Here is a 19321-nt window from a genome sequence, read left to right as displayed (position 1 = left end):
AAAGAGCTATCTAGTTAAATCGTAAAAGAGTTTATCTTATGAATTAATTGCATAATTACACAAAGTCTAATTACTCTTCATTGTCAAATTTAATTAGAATTATGAATTTATGAATTGAGATTTTCTAAAATTCTTAAGAATTGCAAGGGCATGCAATTACCATCGAATAACTCAAAATGAGTCACATCATTAGAAATAAAAAAAGATGAAAACGCACAAAGTTAAGACTATGGGATAGTTGATCACTACTCCCAAACTTTGCTTTTGGGAGTAGTTTGACTATCACTTTATTTTGAGAGGGTGGTCGGCTACTTTTAAAGGGTTGACTGAATCACCTCAAAAGCATGTTTTTTGAGATAACCTAATCGCCTCTAAAACATGCTTTTGGAGGGTAATCGACCACCCATAAAATATGTAATTACCCTCCATAAGGTATGTTTAGAGTAGCCGGACCACCCTGAAAAGATGTTTTAAGAATAATAGATCATTTTGAAATGGTCAAATCACTTTACCTTAAGGGCATCGTTTACCACCCCAAAATCAACATTTTTTTTTCTTCTATGTTTCTCTTTCTTCATGTTTTCTGACATAGCTTGTTCTCAACCATTCATTACAAATAAATAGTTGAAATTGAAAGAATTGCAGGGATCTCAATTATGAAATTATATACAAGTTTTTAATGTAACAAATGAAGATGTTAGGACGTACGGCTCATAATTGGAGAGGGTATTAAATATCCATTTACTCATTTCTTACCTTTTTAAATAATTTTTTTAGTTGTCCATATCCAATTGTACACAATTATTTGGACAGGACCTATCCACCCATTAGGTAATATATATGAATATACTATCATATATATATAACTTTGTATGTAATTTCTATTTCTATTTCTATTTCTTTTTTCTCTCTTTTTTTTATTTTAGGTAAAATGACATACGTGAAATGTATGTGACAGGCACAGTTTTCTTTATTGGCATAATTATACTTCAAAATTTAAAGCAAAATTTGTTACAGGAATGAAAATGGATAAAATGAAAGTGGGATGCTAGTAATTAATTTAACTTTCAGGGCCTATTGAGAATAAAAATCTTGAACTTGTGTAACGACCCACCCTCAATGACACAATATTGTACACTTTTGGCTCCCTAAACTAGACTTCCCAGGAGGTCACCCATCCTGAAATTGCTCTCGCAGAAGCACGCTTAACTACGGAGTTCTGATAGGTTCATAACCATCACGGCTTTAAAACGCGTTGTTTCATAAAAGGTGCATTATACATATAAGCACATCCTCATTCTCAGGCGATGTGGGACGTCACAATCACCCCCTCTTTGGACCCAGCGTCCCCGCTGGCGTCCCTCATTGGGCTTGTGCACGCTCCCACCATCTCAAGCTGGGCAATGGCTCTGATACCAAACTGTAACGACCTACCTCCAATGACACAATATTGTTCGCTTTTAGCTCCCCAAACCAGACTTCCCAAGAGCATCAAACTACCATTTTTACTGCTTTGCCCCCTTCCGTTAAGGAATCCCGTTAACTTGGATGGAATATGCCATTTTTTACCGTTAAGTTTGATTTAAAGACCAAAATGCCCATACAGTAATTAATAAAAAAATATTAAAATTAATATACTAAAAAAAAGAAAAAAAAAAAAAAAAAAAAAAAAAGAAGAAGAAGAAGACTGAAGGAAAAGGTATGGCGGCAGCCACCCCGGCCACCCGGCCACCTCAGGGGGTGGCTACCACCACCCCCTTTTCCTTCAGTTTTTTTTTTTTTTTTTTTAAAAATTTTTTTTTAAATGAGGATATTTAGGTAATTTTCGAAATTGAGTTAGTGTATTTAAGTTTTTGCATGAATTAGACTGACGGAAGGGGGCAAAATATATAAAGATGGTAGTTTGATGCTCTTTTTTGGTTGAGGTGGTAGTTCGTGGGGGCAAAATGACATAGGCCGGTAGTTCATGGGGGGAAAATGTAATTATCCCAAATAAATAAATAAACCAAGAAAGAGTGATTAGGTATTGAAGACCCTATAACGAGAGCACAAAACTATATAAGCCATAACAAAAACACAAACGCTTTGTTCTCTCTCTTCGTTTATTTTACCTGGTTTTCTTCTTGATTCAACTAGATGAGAGAGGAGGGAAGGACCGCATCTCTTCCATCCTCTCCTCTCTTATTTCCTTTATGTTTTTGATTGCTTTTGTTGCTATTTGGCTAAAGTTTTTTTTAGTCCTCATCATCTTTGTTGAGGTTTTATTCGTCGTCTTGTACGACTTATCCCATCGGAATTGTAACTCCAGTGTTTTGGCTTCTCCACCGCGCCGTTCACGTTCGCCGCCGTCCTCCTTGCGTTGGTGGCCAATTTCGTAGTTCTTAGATTTGGTTTTTTAAAAGTTAGATCTACGTTCCTCCGATGGTTTCTACCTCCCACATGCCTATCCACTGCACTCACCGGCGTCTCAACTAGCTACCCGACTCCACCAGCCGCTTCCTCTTCCGCCGTCCACGTGCTAGGTTGCAACTCTCACGCGCTGGCAAGTGGGATGCTGGTGCCGGGTCTCTGGTCTTTCTCTGCAATGCCAGTCGTCAGAGTTGCTATTTTTTGGGCTTTTTTGCTTCTTCTTCTTCTTTTTTGTTTTCCTTTTTCTTCTTCTTTTTTTTTTTTTTTTCTTTCCATTTTTTTTAATGTTACTTGGGTTATTGTTTCCCTTTAGGAAAGACTCTTGTATTTGAATTTGTATTGGTACCTCTATTTTCTACAGTCTTATTTTTGGACTTTAATAGTGCTTTTACTTTTTTAACCATCTTCTAGTAGTTGTTGTTTCCTAGTGGGGGTACAAATAGGCTTGCCATAATCAGTTATCCTTTCACTTTTAAGGGTGCGTTTGTGATTGCGATTTCGTAGACAATAAGTGCGATTTTAAACCAAATCGCAGAATATAAATCATTCAGGAACTGCGTTTTTAAAAATTACGATTTGAAAACGTAAAAAATCTGCTTTTTAAATCGCAGGTAAGATGGTGCTTTTTTGAAAACGCAGAATTTTAAAGGCGAATTTGCGATTTTAAAGGCTAAACAGCGATTTTACCAAACGCTTGATTGCGTTTTTAAAAATCACTTTTTTCAAATTGCACTTTTTTAAATAGTTATTTTAAATCGCAAACCCAAACGGACCCTAAAACCGCCTTGTGCGGCCAATTGAGAGGACCGGGTCACTTATTTGTCTCATTTCCTACACTTTATAATTATTTCAGCACTGTTTTAGTTTGGATTGGGTCTACTTTTGAAGAGCCCACCTATTTTTCATTCATATGATCGTCCACTTTTTTTCTTTTCTTTTTTTGGATTAGAAGTGGGAAGGATCCCTTGTAATCATTTTTCTTAAAAAAAAGAAAAAAAAAAAAAAAAAAAAGCACAAAACTATATCAGATTGTTTAACCGTTTAAGTGTTACAGGAGAAAGATAAAAAAAAAACTAAAATATATATATAAGTGTTAAAGGAGAAAGATAAAGAAAACTACAATATATATAATTTTTTTTTTTTTTTTTGTACAGCACTAAACCACATCAGTTTGGACCAAGATCCCCTCAAATTTAAAAAAAATTTGAGATTCTCAAATGTTTTAATTCTAGCCCTCCATTAGATCCAAATGATGAAAATTTGCCACAATTTTAAAATTTCAAATTCAAATTTTAAACCCATTCAACCAAACATACCAAACATACCCCTGATCCAAAACAAAAGATTCAAAAGAAGATAAAAGAAAGTTTTCTCAAGCGCTAGAAAATGGGTCTCTAGCCAAACCAAAGACTTTAACCAGCACTTGGGCTTTTCCCGTCGGAGAATTAGTCGCCAAACCACATCAGCCAACATCACACCCAGGTGGAAGCCGACCTCGAGCTGCCCGCACATGCACGAGCCCCGAGCATCTTCCTCTCCCGGGACCCCTGGGCTGCGTCGTCCAGGATAGGTCCAGACCACATCCATCGAATCCGGTAGGGTTTTCGCGAACAGCGGCGAGGGGATCTCATTGAGATCGAAGCCGAAGCCTGTTGGGCTCGGAATTTGATTCTGAGCCCCACAGGCTTCGACTTCGGGTTGTCTCTGAGTTCTTCGCTTGAGTCGGTGAGTTCCATTATCTGAGTCTCCGCTCCAAGTTTTTTAGGATTTTGAATGTCATGTGCATCCCCGTTTGAAGTTTGAACAAATCCAATACAACAGAATTTGATTTGCTGCAGTCAATTTTTTAATTTGTGTTTTTTTTTTTTCCTAATGAAACCTGCGCTGTGCTTTGGAAGACAGGTTATACTTTGGAAGACTGCTTTGTAGTTTTTTGTTATTGAGTGTGATGCAGAAGCCGAGAATTATGGAGGTCAAGATAAAATGCCTTATGAAATTGAATTGAAAATACAAATATAATGAAATATCTGGAAGATAATACAATGTAGATGATGTACTTGAATTTGTAACTTCTAGTTTGTATTTTGAACTCTTTACTTTGTTTCTATAGTTTACTGTTTACAATTATTTTGTTTTTTTGATATCATAATTTGTAGCAGTAGAACTCTTGCAAGTGTAATTATATATACTGAATGAAAAGCTTTGATATCGATTGAACCAGCATTTTAAACTTAGATTCATACTTTGATGTTTATGTTGAGGAATGGTTGGAATGGTACTTGGCTACTTGGTTCTTGGAGAAATGTATGGAATGGTTGAATGATTGATGGAATGGTTGAATGTTTAGGTTCTATTAGTTGCTTTGTTCCTTTTTTCTGTTCTAGCTTTTTTGTTTTGTTTTGGGCGGTTTGAAGAGGTTTGTGTTTTGTTTTGAAGCAGGGGATGTTGTTGTTGGGTTTTCAGTACAGATTTTGGTTGTATTATTTTCAGGTTGCTACTAGACTGTATTATTCTTTGTTTTGGTATAATATAAATTCATTCATTAAAAAGAAGAAGAAGAAAAAACACTAATGTGAGACTGACTATTTATATTGGACAGATGAAAAGCTGTTTGAGTTGTTCATTTTGTTCTACATATCAACAGTGAACTTATATTAACAATAGGCACAACCATATCTGCAAACCATCATAACATATTAGAAAAATAGCTCAAAAAATATGAATAAACTAAGCTTGAAAATCTGAAATACCAAATTTCCTTCATAAATCCATAGTATCAATAACTTCACCAAAATTCTATACATAATCCACCAAACATTTTTAAGACACAGACAAAGAAGTTCTTCCTACAACATTTTTATACAAAAGTAACATAATTCCAACACAAAAATGTTATTCACAGAACACCAACCCACCAAAACAACAAAAAATTACTATTCTTGACCACCGTTTAAACTCACGCCACCACACCAACCTGATTAATTTTTTAAAGTGACGATAGATAAATCAATATCCTGTACATATTTCAAAATCAAAGTTAATTTTTAAAATTAACTCAATAAGAATATGCTAAATAAAAAATTCTCTCCAATCGTAAGTTTGTTACTTACCAAAAAAATTTATGAAGTGCACATTTGTATTTGTGCTATTAGCAAGGGATGTTGGTGTAAGATTTAACTCATTAGTTCCCTAAAAAAAAAGAAAACATTATCATTTAATAATGCTCCTATGAGATGCATTATTGTTTTCAAAGCATGAATAAAATGTATATTTTTACCTGACTAATATAGGCATTATTTGATACTTGAAAAGATAAGGGCAATGAACTTTTATCAAATGGTCTCTACATAATTATCACAAAAATCACATAAAAATGGTAAAAATTGTCTATAAATAATCACATAAAAACATTTTAATTTGTTGGAAGAGTAAAAATGGTGAAGTGTACCGGTATAAATGCATTGAGGCTAATTTTGAATTTATGTGGAAACGATTTTTCAAATGTTGTCCTTGGTACTGAATAAGGCATTTGATCAATTCGCTATATTATAAAAAAAAAAAAAAAAAAAAAAAAAAAAAAAAAAAAAAAAAAAAAACAAACAAACAAAAAAATCTCATTAACAAAAGCCACAAATAGAGAATGGATTTGGACATATCATAATTTGTAAAATAATTTTAGGCTATTTCTTCTTCTTTATTTATTTATTTTATTTTTATTTTCTTCTAAGTAGGCTATTTCATTATAAACTCAAATAGTGCTTACTTGATAAGAATGACTTTCTACGTGCAAGTTAGAGTTGCCATCCCGAATGTTAAGAGAGCAATTAAGTTCCTGTGAATAAGAAGAAAATGTAATTAATCGAATAGACAAATACGAATTTATAAAGCTAGAATGTTACCTGAGATGAATCTTTTCCAATATTACTCTTTACTGTAATTTTTTTTATTCTTCTTTGGTTGCTTCTCAACCCAACCTTTAAATTGTTTTTTACCCTTTCGACCTTTCTTCTTCTTAATCCCTTTGACCGTTTCAAATAATTTCTTAATGGATAATGTGTGACTTGCATTTTCATTGCCATTTGACAATGACAATTGAGCTCCATTATCAAGAGTGACACTTGAACCCTTTTTAATATCTTGAACTTGCTTTCACATTTCTTTTACCAACTTCTCTACAAAAGCATATGCATCTTCATTGTCAGCTAATTCGATGGCTAATTCCACTAGCATTGGACATAATCTTCTATATCGTTGTGCAATATTTAAATTCACATCATCTTCCACATTCTTCGTCATAGTATTTAAGATGTATTCACTCTTCGCTTCTCTTGTCCCCCTCTTCAAAATGCATGTACTAGAAATTATCTTTATATCAAGCCAGTCAAAAAATTTCAAAGCATGACAACACAAAATTTCAAATGTTTCGAACTTCTTACAACTACATGAAATTATCTGATTAGCAAGGTCGTAAACTACTTTATACTCTCTACTTTCATAAAAAATCTCAACAATATATTCATGAACTAACTGACTATCATTACGATGTTTTATGATTGCAGCTGATGCATAGTCATACTCATCATGGAATTTTTTAAATATCACAGAAGTATATGTTTGTGCTACCTGCTTCAACAAAGGGGAATTCTTCAATCCTAATGTAGACAATTTTTCTTGAGCATTAAATTCAGCCTCCAATTTCTTATGTCGTTTTTGCTCTACAACCCGTTCAAAATGTTGAAAAACTTCAACCATATTCAAATCTGATTTCAAGTAAACTTTCAAGTCAGCATTCAAGCTTTCACTGAGTTGAGTACTTCTCACTCCCAAAGTAAAGGCATTCTTCGTGTGGCACCTGGCCCATTTTGTCTTTAATTTATATATACTGTCCAACCAACTAACTGAGCCGACGTTATAGTTCTGAATCATTTTCTCCCAAGCATTTTCAAATTCAACCGAATCATCATACTCAAACATACATGATTCAAAGTCTCGTAGAAAATGAGAACCATCTTTCATAAAATTCCCTATATGCTTGATGTGCCAAGTACATAATCCATGCCAGGTTTCTGGCATCACCTCACCTAATGCCTTTGCAATTGCAGCATCTTGATCTGTAAAAATCGATCGAAGCTTTTTACCCGCATGTGCATCTAAGAAACTTTCAAAAAGCCATTTAAATGACTCTACTGTTTCATCATATTGAAGTGCAGCCCAAGAATCACAACCCCTCTATGGTGATTAAAACCAGTAAAGACAGCTAGGAGTCTCAATTCTTTATTAGTGCCGAATGTAGTATCAAAGGTCATCATGTCACCAAAATAGACATAATCAACAATCATTCTTGCATCAGCCCAAAAAATGTTGGTAATTTTTTTTCATTATCTAATTGGATTGCACAATAAAATGCTAGATTTTTATTAATTTGTTATTGAAGGTACTTCAATAAGCTTGCTACTTCACTATACATCAAGTTCATTTGCTGTCTTGTTCGAAGATAGTTTTTTTTATCAAGCTCAGTATATCCAAGATTTTCCTTACCACCAACCTCTTTAATCATCAGGCATTAGCGCATGGGTTGCCTTATGAGAGATTCCAAAAGCATACGCCAAATCAATTTCAGATGCTTGAACTTCTGACATTTTACGATGCGACCTTATCATATAAATGGTTTATTCAAGATGCAGAAAATGATTATGTTCGGCTACAAAATCATAAACCTTATACTTTCCAATCTCTCGTACTAATGAAACATGCAACTGTACAGCACAATAAGTTCTTACTTCGTCTCGATGACAAGAGTAAAAATGATTTCGCTTGTCTACTCTTCGAACACCTTCCTTAGAACAAGTAAATCCCCTTGATGTTATTTTCCATCTGACTTACTTTTATTTAAAAAACCTTTCCTCACACCAAAACCCATTTGCTTTCCATAATTTTCCCAATGCTTTCATGCATCTTTTATAGTATTAAATTACATACCAACGTGAGGTGTCCAATCTATTTGGGTATTCAGATTGGGAGAGGAATCACCCAAGATGCCATCCATCTTCTTTTTCTTTTTCTTTTTCTTTTTTGTTCTTTTCATTTAAAGAAAAAAATCAAAATCAAAATCAAAATCAAAATATGCCAAATAAAAATCAGCTCCTATTTATTATTTCTTAACATATATATTTCCCGTATACTTCAAGTTTCTTGTTTTGTAAGTACATTAAAGATATAGATTTTTTTTTTTTTTTTACCACGCAGAAATTACTTAGTCAGTGCAACAAATTTAGTACATTATCCGAAAACAATCAATTCTAATGTTCTTGCAAGTCTTACTGCAGGCATTCAATTGCTATAAAATTTGAAATCTAACTCTGAGGACACTAAAGAGAATACTGCTCCAGGGATTAACTAAAAAAGGACTAGACCAACAAAAGAACAAGAAGTTCACAATGAAGAAGAAGGCATAGTCTAATAGTGAGTTGTTATTGGGTCCACTACAAGAGGACAAAAGTACTCATATATATCATGGTGCCAAAGTGTATCATATATATCATTGTGACAAAGTGATATACTGGCGGATAAGGATTCATAGTGAATACCAAAAACAAAAAGACGAAAGAAGTCATCTCTGTGAAACAAAAAATATATAAGAGAAAAAGACATGAGATTAGGAGAGTACTTATAGAGAAATTTTCTTTGCTTGAGGTTTGCTTGAGGAATAACTAAATAACCGAAGAAGATGCTTCTACAAATTCTGAGGTTTGGGTTCTTTGAATAATCGAAGCAGATTTTTTTTTATCACCTTCACGTGCTTGAAGAAGAAGTGGTTTCCGCAACAAAAGCTAATCTTTTCTCAGGTATGCTTCAAGAAGACCAAACGACTGAAGCTAGGAAGGACAATCTTTCTTTCTTTTTCCTTCTTTTTTTTTTTTTTTTTTTGGTTTTGAAGGAAAACAATTTTTTCTTAGGAAGCTGCAAAACTGTGGCAAATTTTCATCATTTGGATCTAATGGAGGGTCATGATTACAACATTTGAGAATCTCAAATTCTTTTAGAATTTGAGTGGATCTCATTCCCATCTATCTTGTTCCATCACAAATCCCCAAAAAAGACAGGTTTTTGAGAATAAATGTTTGGCCAACAAGTGGGAACTCATGAAAAAGATCCCTACTAACCAAAAAACCCAATCCAACCCTGAGATTTTCCATAGACCCATACCACATGTGCTTTCCAACTCTCCATCAATGTCAACACGTTACAAAGTGCAAAGAAAAATAGAAAAAAAAAAAAAAAAAGTGTATGATGGTCGGTTTCTATCAATAGGATAGTTATTTGGTCCTATTCCTATCCATTTTGTTTAGTGTTGACTTCCTTACCTCAACTGAAAAGATACTAAGATTTTATCCCGGACAGTTAGTAGGTTTTTGTTCATATACATATTGTGATATAAATCTTTGAAAATATAATTGGAAAATAAATTAAAGACAAAGTAGAATAAACACAAAAATTTTACGTAGTTCGGTTTATGATCTATATTTACAAGATAAAGCCTTAAAAGTTACGTTTTGTTCTTATTCACTTGATAATTTTACAATGAGAAATGATGGGTTTACAACTTCTGTATAACTATTGTACAACTCCAACAATTTTTTTTTAAAAAAAAATAAAAAAATAAAAAATCAACATTTAGATATGTATGGCCTACATGTATGAAAACCGATCCAATAACTAATTTGAAGAAAAAAAAAATTGTTAGAGTTGTACAGAATACACGAGACTCCTATTTATAAAAAAAATTGAGAATCTAATTACAATCAAATATGATTAATTTCATTATCATCAAATCTCATTATAAGAGATTATTATCTATAGCAATAAATTTTTAAAATCAAATCATTTAATATATTCTAATACAAATGATTGAGATTTATAGAATCCCAACACTTTACTCTCAGTCTATCGCATTTAATTGGATCGAAATGTCATGAAACAGAACCGATAAAGCCATAGGGAAGTAATTCATGCACAAGCTATTTTGCATAATTATCTTATAGCCAAGACATATGGGTGGAACCCAAGTATGTGAGTCCCACCCAATATGTTATGGGAGTGTGGGATAGTTGTGCAAAAATTGTAATTTTATCATTTCTCAAAACCGTATGTACACGTGGACCAATCAAAGCACACCATGCTGTATCATTTTTGTCTCCCTTGTCCTTTTCATCAGTGTTTTTTTTTTTTTTTGAACGAGACCTTTTCATCATGTTTTATTGAAACTGATTGTCAATCATTTCCCCCATGTTATAACATGGATAAAATGACCACAACCTAACTGTCAATTAGCTAGCCAAAATTATCCTCAATTAATGGAAAATAAATTAAATAATCATCTTAGGAAAGTAGGGGTAATTATTAAATACTAATATGCTTATTGATCTTTCCCGCCAGAAATTCAGATGGACATCGGATGTATTTGTCTATTCAAATTACTAGCAATTTAAATAGATAATAAAAAATTCTTATATCATTCAATTCACCCGCCAAGATCAGTGGACAGACAACTTAAAACATGTTTAAATTGATGAGCTCTATAAAGAATGCTCTTACAATTAACTGCCTGAATTACGACAACTTATTATTGAAAATCTAGATCCCACACATTCTACTCCTTAGCCTTTAAAGGTATATCCAATGATGAGATCTCATCCAAAAGACTACCAAACAAAGAACAGTAATTAAAAAAAAAGATAGTTATATTGTTGTCCACGTGTGAAACAAAGAAAGAGATAATACCATGCATTGTCACATATAATGTTAGGAGATAAAATGCTAGACACGTTAGCATTGTTGTGCAATTGTTGTGTAAGAGTCGTTGTGCAAATAACATATCTCTAATGCTAGTTCTATCATAAGAAAACAATTTCAATAATTAAAGAAATAAGTTCAAATAAATAAATAAATCGCTAATGATAATAATTTGAGAAAATTGCACTATTGATCTCTATGGTTGACCTAAATTACAAATCGCTTCCTCGAGTTAAATTCCATTAAAAAATTTAACAAATTCTGTTAAGTCACGTCAGTGCTAATAAGATAGCGACACGTGTCGATCATAATAAAAAAAATATAAATCTATTAAAAATATAAAAAAATACAACTTAAAAAATTATTAAAAAAAATAATAATAATAAAAAAGAGTAACTGCCCTATAGTTTAAGGTAGTTGGGGGTGGCCCAAAAGACATGTAGGGATGGCGTGCGGCCACCTTGAGGGGTCGGTAATGGCCAAACCCTCCCTATTTTGGTGGGTGAACCGTGCTTATTATTAGTAGTGACTATTATAACTTACCTTCCGGCTCAAAGCGAGACAAAACTGTCCTTTTTTGTCCTTTTTTTTTTTTTTTTTTTTTTTTTTCTGAATTACGTAAAGACAAAACTCATGCAGCCAATGAAATGGATCAAAGCATTATTGGGAATATATTAGCTATAGCTGGTTAGCCGTGTCCCAATGCGTTTGACAACAAATATTCGGATTCCTTGACCCATGGGCCATGTTAAAAATGGAGCACCCCGACAAATCAAACTCCATTGTTATGCTACAAAAGACAGACTTCACGTTTCGTATAATCTTGTCCAAGACAGTTCAACTGCACTGCCCCATGGGCCATGCAACAGACGAGTCTACGCTGGTAGGACACGTGGCACGCATGCATCCACTCTCTCTCTTTTTTTTTTTTTTCCCCCCATATTTATTGCACACCAAAACACCTGCGACCAACAATTAATACCTGAGGGATCAGATTTTATTTTTATTTAATAGTCATAATATATTTATTAGGAAAAAAATGTAAAATTAGATAACGTAGGTGGTTTAAATTACAAATTAAGAGTGTACAAACGGAGCGGTTATAACCGTTTATAAACCCCTAACTGCATAGGCGGATGCGGTTAACGGTTATAGGATTTGAAAAAAGCGGTTAATAACCGTTAACTGCCTAGGTGGATGCGGTTAACGGTTATAAGATTTGAGAAAAACAGTTAATAACCGCTAACCGCTTATATATATATATAAAATAAAATAAAATAAAAAACCTGGAACAAGGGGCGTCGTTTTGGGCATTGCAATGCCCAAAACGATGCCGTTTTGCTATACATATATAAGCATATTTTAGGGTTAGGGTTAATCATTTCAACATTTCTCCTCACCTCTCTCATTTCCGTCGTTCACCCACGACGCCCAGCGCCAGAGCCTCTGCCTCTCGTCTCCCTCCACTCTTCCAGCGCCGTTGAGACCTCTCCGGCCTCGGACCATCTTGTCTCTGCCACTGCTAGCTAGTAGCTACACTATTAGCTTCTCCCGAATCTCCACTATTTCTCAGTTTTTTTAATGTCATGTACTCTTGGTCTTCTTCCCTGTTTGCTTCTGTCATTAAGCTTGTAGGATCTAAACTGATTCCCATTTTCTTTTTTTTTTGCCAAATAAATGATTTTTTTTTTCTCCTTCCAGTGGTCTTTAGATTTTCGTCTCCCATTCCTCAGTATGAGAATAGTGAAAGTCTGTGTTTTTTTCCCTGTTTTGTCCTTATTTTGTGATATTACGAAGTTTTGATCTTCATTGTTTTGATGACTTCCGTATGCGTTTCTTTTGACGATTTGTTATTGTCTGTGAATGTGAAATTATTAAATGGAACTCTGGAGACCCATATGCTAGAAGTTTAAAAAAATTTCCATTTTATCAGTTTCTGGATGTATGTGTCAAGAACTGTAGAATATGTGAAATTGATATGATTAAACTGCATTAAAATTGGCACAATAGTGGCCAAAATTGGCCCAAAATAGGCAAAAATCAGCCCAAAAAATGGTCCAAACCCGGTTCAAAACCGGCCCATAGCCCAACTAAAAAGTGGTTATATAACCGCAGGTTATTCGGTCAATAACCGCTATCCGGCGGTTATAAAAATAACCGCATCCGCCTAAGTGGTTAGCGGAGGCGGTTGGTAAATTTCAATAACCGCCTAGGTGGTTAGCGGTTTTAGCCAATAACCGTTTGTACATCCCTATACAAATCACTCTCTATCGTATCAAAGTGAATTCAGAAATTCATAGGATAGCTAAAAAAATAATTTAGTCCATATAGTCAAATTCTAGGGGTGGCTATTTGGGCCACCCCCACTTCTAGGGTGACCGCCAACCAACCGGCATAGCTACCCTTTTCATTTTTTTCTTTTTTAAAAAATAATTTATTTTTTATTAACAGTAACACATGTCATTATTTTATTGGCGATGACGTGAAAATTAACGGAATTTGTTAAATTTTTTAACAGAATTTGACTCCAGGACTAAATTGTATTTTTGGCATAACTCAGAGACCTTTGAATTCACTTTAATACCACAGAAAACGATCTGTAATTTAGACCTACCGCATGGACTAATATTATATTTTTTCCTATTTATTATGTAAAAAATATAAATAGTATTAAATTTGTCTGAGGATGAATTAGTTAATACAGATTTCGAAACTTCTATAAAAAAAAAAAAAAAAAAAAAAAAAAAAAAAAAAAAAAAAAAAAAAAACCTTATTTTTCTCCCTTTTGCTTGAATTCTATGTTTTATTTCATTAAATTATGCAACATGCTGAATTGCTGGTATGTGGTGCGACTGGTTAAGTGATAAGGGCAAATGGCCAAAGATTTCAGTCGAATAAAATACAAGTTTCTAAACCTTTTTTAATGAGTTAAATATATTATTATTATTAGGGTCTAATCCAACTATAATATAATTAGGAGAGATTGGGACTTTGGACTTAAAGCCCGGATTGGATTTCTTTTTATCAGTTTTTTATTCTCAAAAAATAAGTATTTAAAAGTTTGTTTGGATAATTACAGTTGAAAAAAATGTTATAATAATAATAATAATAAATAAATAAATGGTCTAATCCAGCAAAGCAAACGGCGACTGTGTTGGGTAAGTAAAAGTGATTTCATCTAAAACGTACCCTGCCATGAAAGTGTGTTTGTTTCGAATATTATTCTGAATAATATTTTATTTTTTTAAAAAAATAAATTATATTTTATTCAAATTTTTTTAATTTTTTTCTCACAAAGTCAAACTTCGTAATTGGCACAGTAAATTCGAATAATATTCAGATTCAACACCCAAACGAATCATAATCAGTGATTCACACCCTCAACCTCAACTGCAAAAGTCAACACCCCAAATTTTTTTTTTTTTTGTCATTGATTGATTATTTGATTACGTGTGGCTTAAAGCCTCAAAACCCATCACATTCACTCCCTTTCCAATTAATTATATCAACTACACTTGTAGAAGGATAAAATAACAACCTCAAATTAGTAGACTAGTTTTTTTTTTTTTTTTTTTTTTTTTTTTTTTTTTTTTTTTAGGAAAGATCATATCTGATCATAATAATATAGAATCAAAAAGGATTACATAAGCTCTTCATGAACTAGAGGCTGTAAGAAAGGTGGGCACACCTCCTTCCAAACCACTTCATGATGAATCTCCAAAGCATGCTTAGCTAAACAATGAGCCACTAAATTGGCTTCCCTCCTTGTAAAGTTCACCAACCATTCTGTGTGCTGCATTAACTTTTCCAGCATACCACCCACCAAATTTTCACAAGACCTCCAGCATTCTTCATGAGAATTAATAGCATTTACCACATTTAGGGAGTTCCCCTCGAAAATAGCTTTGTGCAGACCAAGATCCTCACGGAACATAAATGCATGCCAAGCTATTCTACTAAATTAGGAATTAGTAGACTAGTTGTTCAAAGCAAGTTATATATATATATTCAAGGGTTCGATTTATCTTCAAATTAAAATCTTATATAAACACCTTTTAAAAATTTGGCTTTGTTTGTTTCTTTTTTTGATTTTTTTTTCTCTCAAAAAAAAAAAAACATTAACAAACAAATAAAACACAAAACATTTTTTAAAACACAAAAATAGTTTTTACTTGTAAATCACAACAGAATATTTTTTTAAACTAAAAATAAATAAATAAAAACTCCCAAAACTCATTAATAACATATTTTAAACACTTTTCCCATTTTTTTTAAATAATTATTTGTTTATATAGCTAAAGAGTCGTGTTAGTTGGAATTCAAGTTGACTTTAAATACTACTAGTGTTTAAAATTTAGTAAACTTCGGCAAATTATTTATTCTACTATTTACCTTTTTAAAATATTATTATTCAATCATTTTTTTTTAATTTTTTTTTTTCACACTTTCACTCATCTCCCGACAAAGATCTTTTTCAATTCAAATGAATGGTAAAATTATCGTAGTTAAATGGGATAGTTTGACTTCTACCCCCGTTTAATTTAATGTCAAAAGTGTATTGACAGCACCCAAATCGCTTTTAAGGATTCGACATGCAGACAACTTTATCGTGCACCGACAACTGGCATGCTTGCACGGGCAGCCTATCTTAATTCCATTTACACGGGCCCAACCAAATAAATAAGAATTTAAAAAATAATTAGGAGCTAAGCAAATAATTGTGAGCTATAAAAAAGAGAGAAATTTACAATTTTTTATTTATTTTTTAATTCCCCACACCAACCCAATTATCCACCAATCACGGATCAACACAATTTTCCAAAGAATCCTAACCGTCCATCGGCTATGTACGCACCCAACTCGTAAAAAAATACAACACAAAAACACAGGAAATCCCTGGACCAATCCACCCTCGAGCAACGTGGCAAACAACGATAATACCATGATTACCATCCCCTTCCCACCCAAAAACCCCATTTGACTTCCCAAAAACCGCATAGAAAGTCAAAAGAAAATAATGTACGAAGGGGCATTTTAGATCTTTTGATCAGTCCAGTGAGAGGATCGGGTACCGTGCGCACCGTTTCGAGAGAAAAACCATGCAATCGTCTTTGGGGCAAATGGTGGGGACGTAGACGATCTCGTCGCAGCCGTCGCTTCGGTGGCGTTTGAAGTCCAGTAACGTGGCGAACATCGCCATGAAGAGGACGAGGTGGTTCAAGGCGTACCTCTGGCCCACGCACAGGTGGGCCCCGGCCCCGAATGCCAGGAAGTTCCGCTTGCAAAGCCGGTCCTCCTGCCGCTCTTCCGAGAACCTGTCCGGATCGAACCGGTCCGGCTCGGTGAAACCCTGGAACGACGACTCGTACACCGAAGGGAACACGATCGTACCCTTCGGGATCGTGTACGTCTCCGTGAACGGGAAGTCCTCCGCAGCTATATGAGGCACCATGGTAGCCGGAGCTCGGTATCTCACGACCTCACGCGCCACAGCCTGCGTGTACTTCATCCGCCCGAGCTGCTCGGCGGTAATCAGAGAATCCGACTCCGGCGACCATATCGACTCGACCTCCTCGCGAACCTTCGCCAGCACTTCCGGATGCGAGTCGAGGAGCGTGACGGCCCAGAGCAGCGACGAGGTCGACGCGTCCTGAGCCGCGAAGAGGAAATCGAAGAGGTAGCTTCCGATCTCGAGGTCGTTGGTGTACGCAGGCGCCGGAGAACCAGCGGCGACAGCATCCGCAAGCTCCCTCACCGTCTCCTGCATCCAGAAATCGATCAGGCACGAGGGTTGCCGCCCCTTCTCCATCCTCGCTTTGCTCTGTTCCGCGCACACCGCTAGCGTCTTGACCAGGCGGTCAACGCCGAGCCTTGCGTTTCGAAAGGCCGTACCTGGCAGGTCGATGGGCAGCTTCATGAGGCCGACGTTGAAGAAATTGTAATCGAGATTAAACCTCTGGCGGCCCTCGCGGCCCAAGTAGGGCCCAACAAAGACGGTCTGCGAAGTTTCCAGATTCATGTCACGTGCGAGAAATCTGAGCGGGATCGGCTCATGCTTTCTCTGGGAGGCGAGGCGCTCCCAATGCATGAGGTGGCGGAGGATAATGATCTGCTGGAGCGAGGTGTAGGTGGAGAGCGCTCTGGGCGTGAAGTTGGGAGCCAGCCGACGGCGGAGGTCCTTGTGGTCCTGGCCCATCATGTAAATGAGGTTGTGGTCGCCGAAGAGCTTTTTGCCGAATGGGTGGCCCACCAGGTGGAAGGCGTCGGGGCGCACATTGGCGAAGACCTTGTGGGAGAGCTCGGTGTCGCGGATGAAAAGAATGAACCTGCCGACTATGTAGTTGGCGGAGAAGCCGCGCCCGGAAGAGGTGGCGAGCGCGGACTGGAGGTCCCAGAACTTGGTGGGGTGACGGACCAATGGGAGTGCGTTGCCGAGGAACGGGAAGACGAAGGCCGGGCCGGGAACACCTTTTTTCTTGTTCAAGTAAGAGATCTGTTCCAGGAAGAGGAGGAGCACCAGAAAGGAAAAGAGGTAAGGGGCAAGCGGGGCGAGAGAGATTAAGATGGAGTTCATGTTTTGTTCGAAAGGAAAAGAAAAAGAAAAGGAGAGGGAAATTAATGCCGAAATGGGCGTGTATTTTGGGTGTATATAAATATGTGTATATATTATATATATATATATATAGAGGTCGGGTCAAAAAAGGACGGTAAAGTGGTACGGCGACGGCGAGGGTCAATGGTGTGAAATGGTACAGCTTATGAGGACTAATACCGGCTGTGAGAGAGACAGAGGAATTAGGACGGCGGAGAGGGGTGGGACAGAGATCCAGCTAGGGAAGGGGAGGAATGACGTGGATCGGAGGATTAAGTATGATGGCTTAGGACAAGCAGTCGAGCATTATTTATAGGCAGATTTATTCTTCTTTTTTTTTTTCTTTTTCTTTTCTTGTGTATTTTACTATTTTTTACAAATCTATGTTTTTATTTTTAATGTTTCTCATTCCAAAATGCATGAATTATTAATCACGTTTCACGAAAGCTAAGTTATTAACAACTGTCCTCTTCTTGCTCGGTTATTAAAATGAGGCAGAAGAACAAATACTTTTTGTATCTTAAAGTTTTCCTTTTTTTTTTTTATTTTTTTTTTTTTATTTTTTTTTATTTTACAAATGCAAAAGATGTTGGTTTTATTCTGGGTCCAGTTGTTTTTATTATATGTTCTAATAGATTTGCGTACATCATGTAATCTGCATGTTATGTCATTTTTTGCTGTTGATTAGTGAATGGATTATATGATTATGACAGCCCTCTAGACAGTTGAATATATATTTCTTTTTAAAAAAAATAAATGATAAAGATTAATTATTTTATGATGTAATTAAAAGAGTTTCTAATAAACTGACGTGAGCACTTATGTAGTACTGATGGTGCAATTTTGTGAAGGCAAGGAGAAGAAGGACAAGGTATTGTCCAGTTTGTAAAGTTGATCTTTGGACGTGAATGAAGTCAATGAATGTAACGCAGACTCTTTCTTCTTCTTCTTTAATTAAAAGGGCGTGAAGGGTCGACTAGTCTAATTACGCGCCTTGGGCATGACGATCGGGTCGGGTTTTTACATGCTGTGAAATGTTTGGTTTGAACTATAATTACTGTCTTGGAAGACGAGTTCGTCACTACAACTCCACCGAAATGCAAGTTCGTAAAACCCTTTCTTAATAGTATTTGGTTCGGACTACTACTACAAGCGGGTTCAAACCCGTAACCACTAAGAAGAAAGGAGGGGGAATTAAACCTTATCCCTTACTAATGTAACGTAGACTTAATATAAAAACTATGTGACTTATATATAGAAACCATGTTATTTGATGAAATTTGCATTTCTTTTATCCTCTGATTAATTGTATAGAACTCCATCAACAAGTATGATTATTGTAGAAGATTAGAGTGGATTGCTTTGTTTGAGTTCAAGGCATATATCTTTTTTTTTTTTTAAATACTAGTTATTTTAAAAAATATAAAATATTATTCACTTACAAAACACAAAAGTTAAACAGTAAAATTGACGTAATACATGAGTGTACGTTCAAAAATCATATCCCACAAGTCAAGGACTCATTAC

At 35.3% G+C, this 19321-nt stretch overlaps 2 protein-coding genes across 2 annotated transcripts; both read right to left on the bottom strand.

Annotated features, from left to right (window-relative positions):
- Window positions 1–5415: 5415 nt before the first annotated feature.
- LOC133869198 (protein FAR-RED IMPAIRED RESPONSE 1-like) lies at window positions 5416–12708 on the bottom strand. The gene is made up of 6 exons (XM_062306158.1): window positions 12603–12708; window positions 6574–7559; window positions 6173–6241; window positions 5687–5752; window positions 5520–5598; window positions 5416–5423 (listed from the first exon to the last, which is right to left on the bottom strand). The coding sequence occupies exons 1-6, from the start codon at window positions 12706–12708 to the stop codon at window positions 5416–5418; spliced, it is 1314 nt and encodes a 437-aa protein (XP_062162142.1).
- A 3220-nt stretch (window positions 12709–15928) lies between these two features.
- LOC133867636 (cytochrome P450 710A1-like) lies at window positions 15929–18058 on the bottom strand. Its single transcript, XM_062304389.1, has one exon. The coding sequence runs from the start codon at window positions 17774–17776 to the stop codon at window positions 16250–16252; it is 1527 nt and encodes a 508-aa protein (XP_062160373.1). The 5' UTR covers window positions 17777–18058; the 3' UTR covers window positions 15929–16249.
- Window positions 18059–19321: the final 1263 nt, after the last annotated feature.

Source organism: Alnus glutinosa, chromosome 5 (genome assembly GCF_958979055.1).
Source record: "Alnus glutinosa chromosome 5, dhAlnGlut1.1, whole genome shotgun sequence".
NCBI lineage: Eukaryota > Viridiplantae > Streptophyta > Magnoliopsida > Fagales > Betulaceae > Alnus > Alnus glutinosa.
This window is presented reverse-complemented; position numbering and strand designations above follow the sequence as displayed.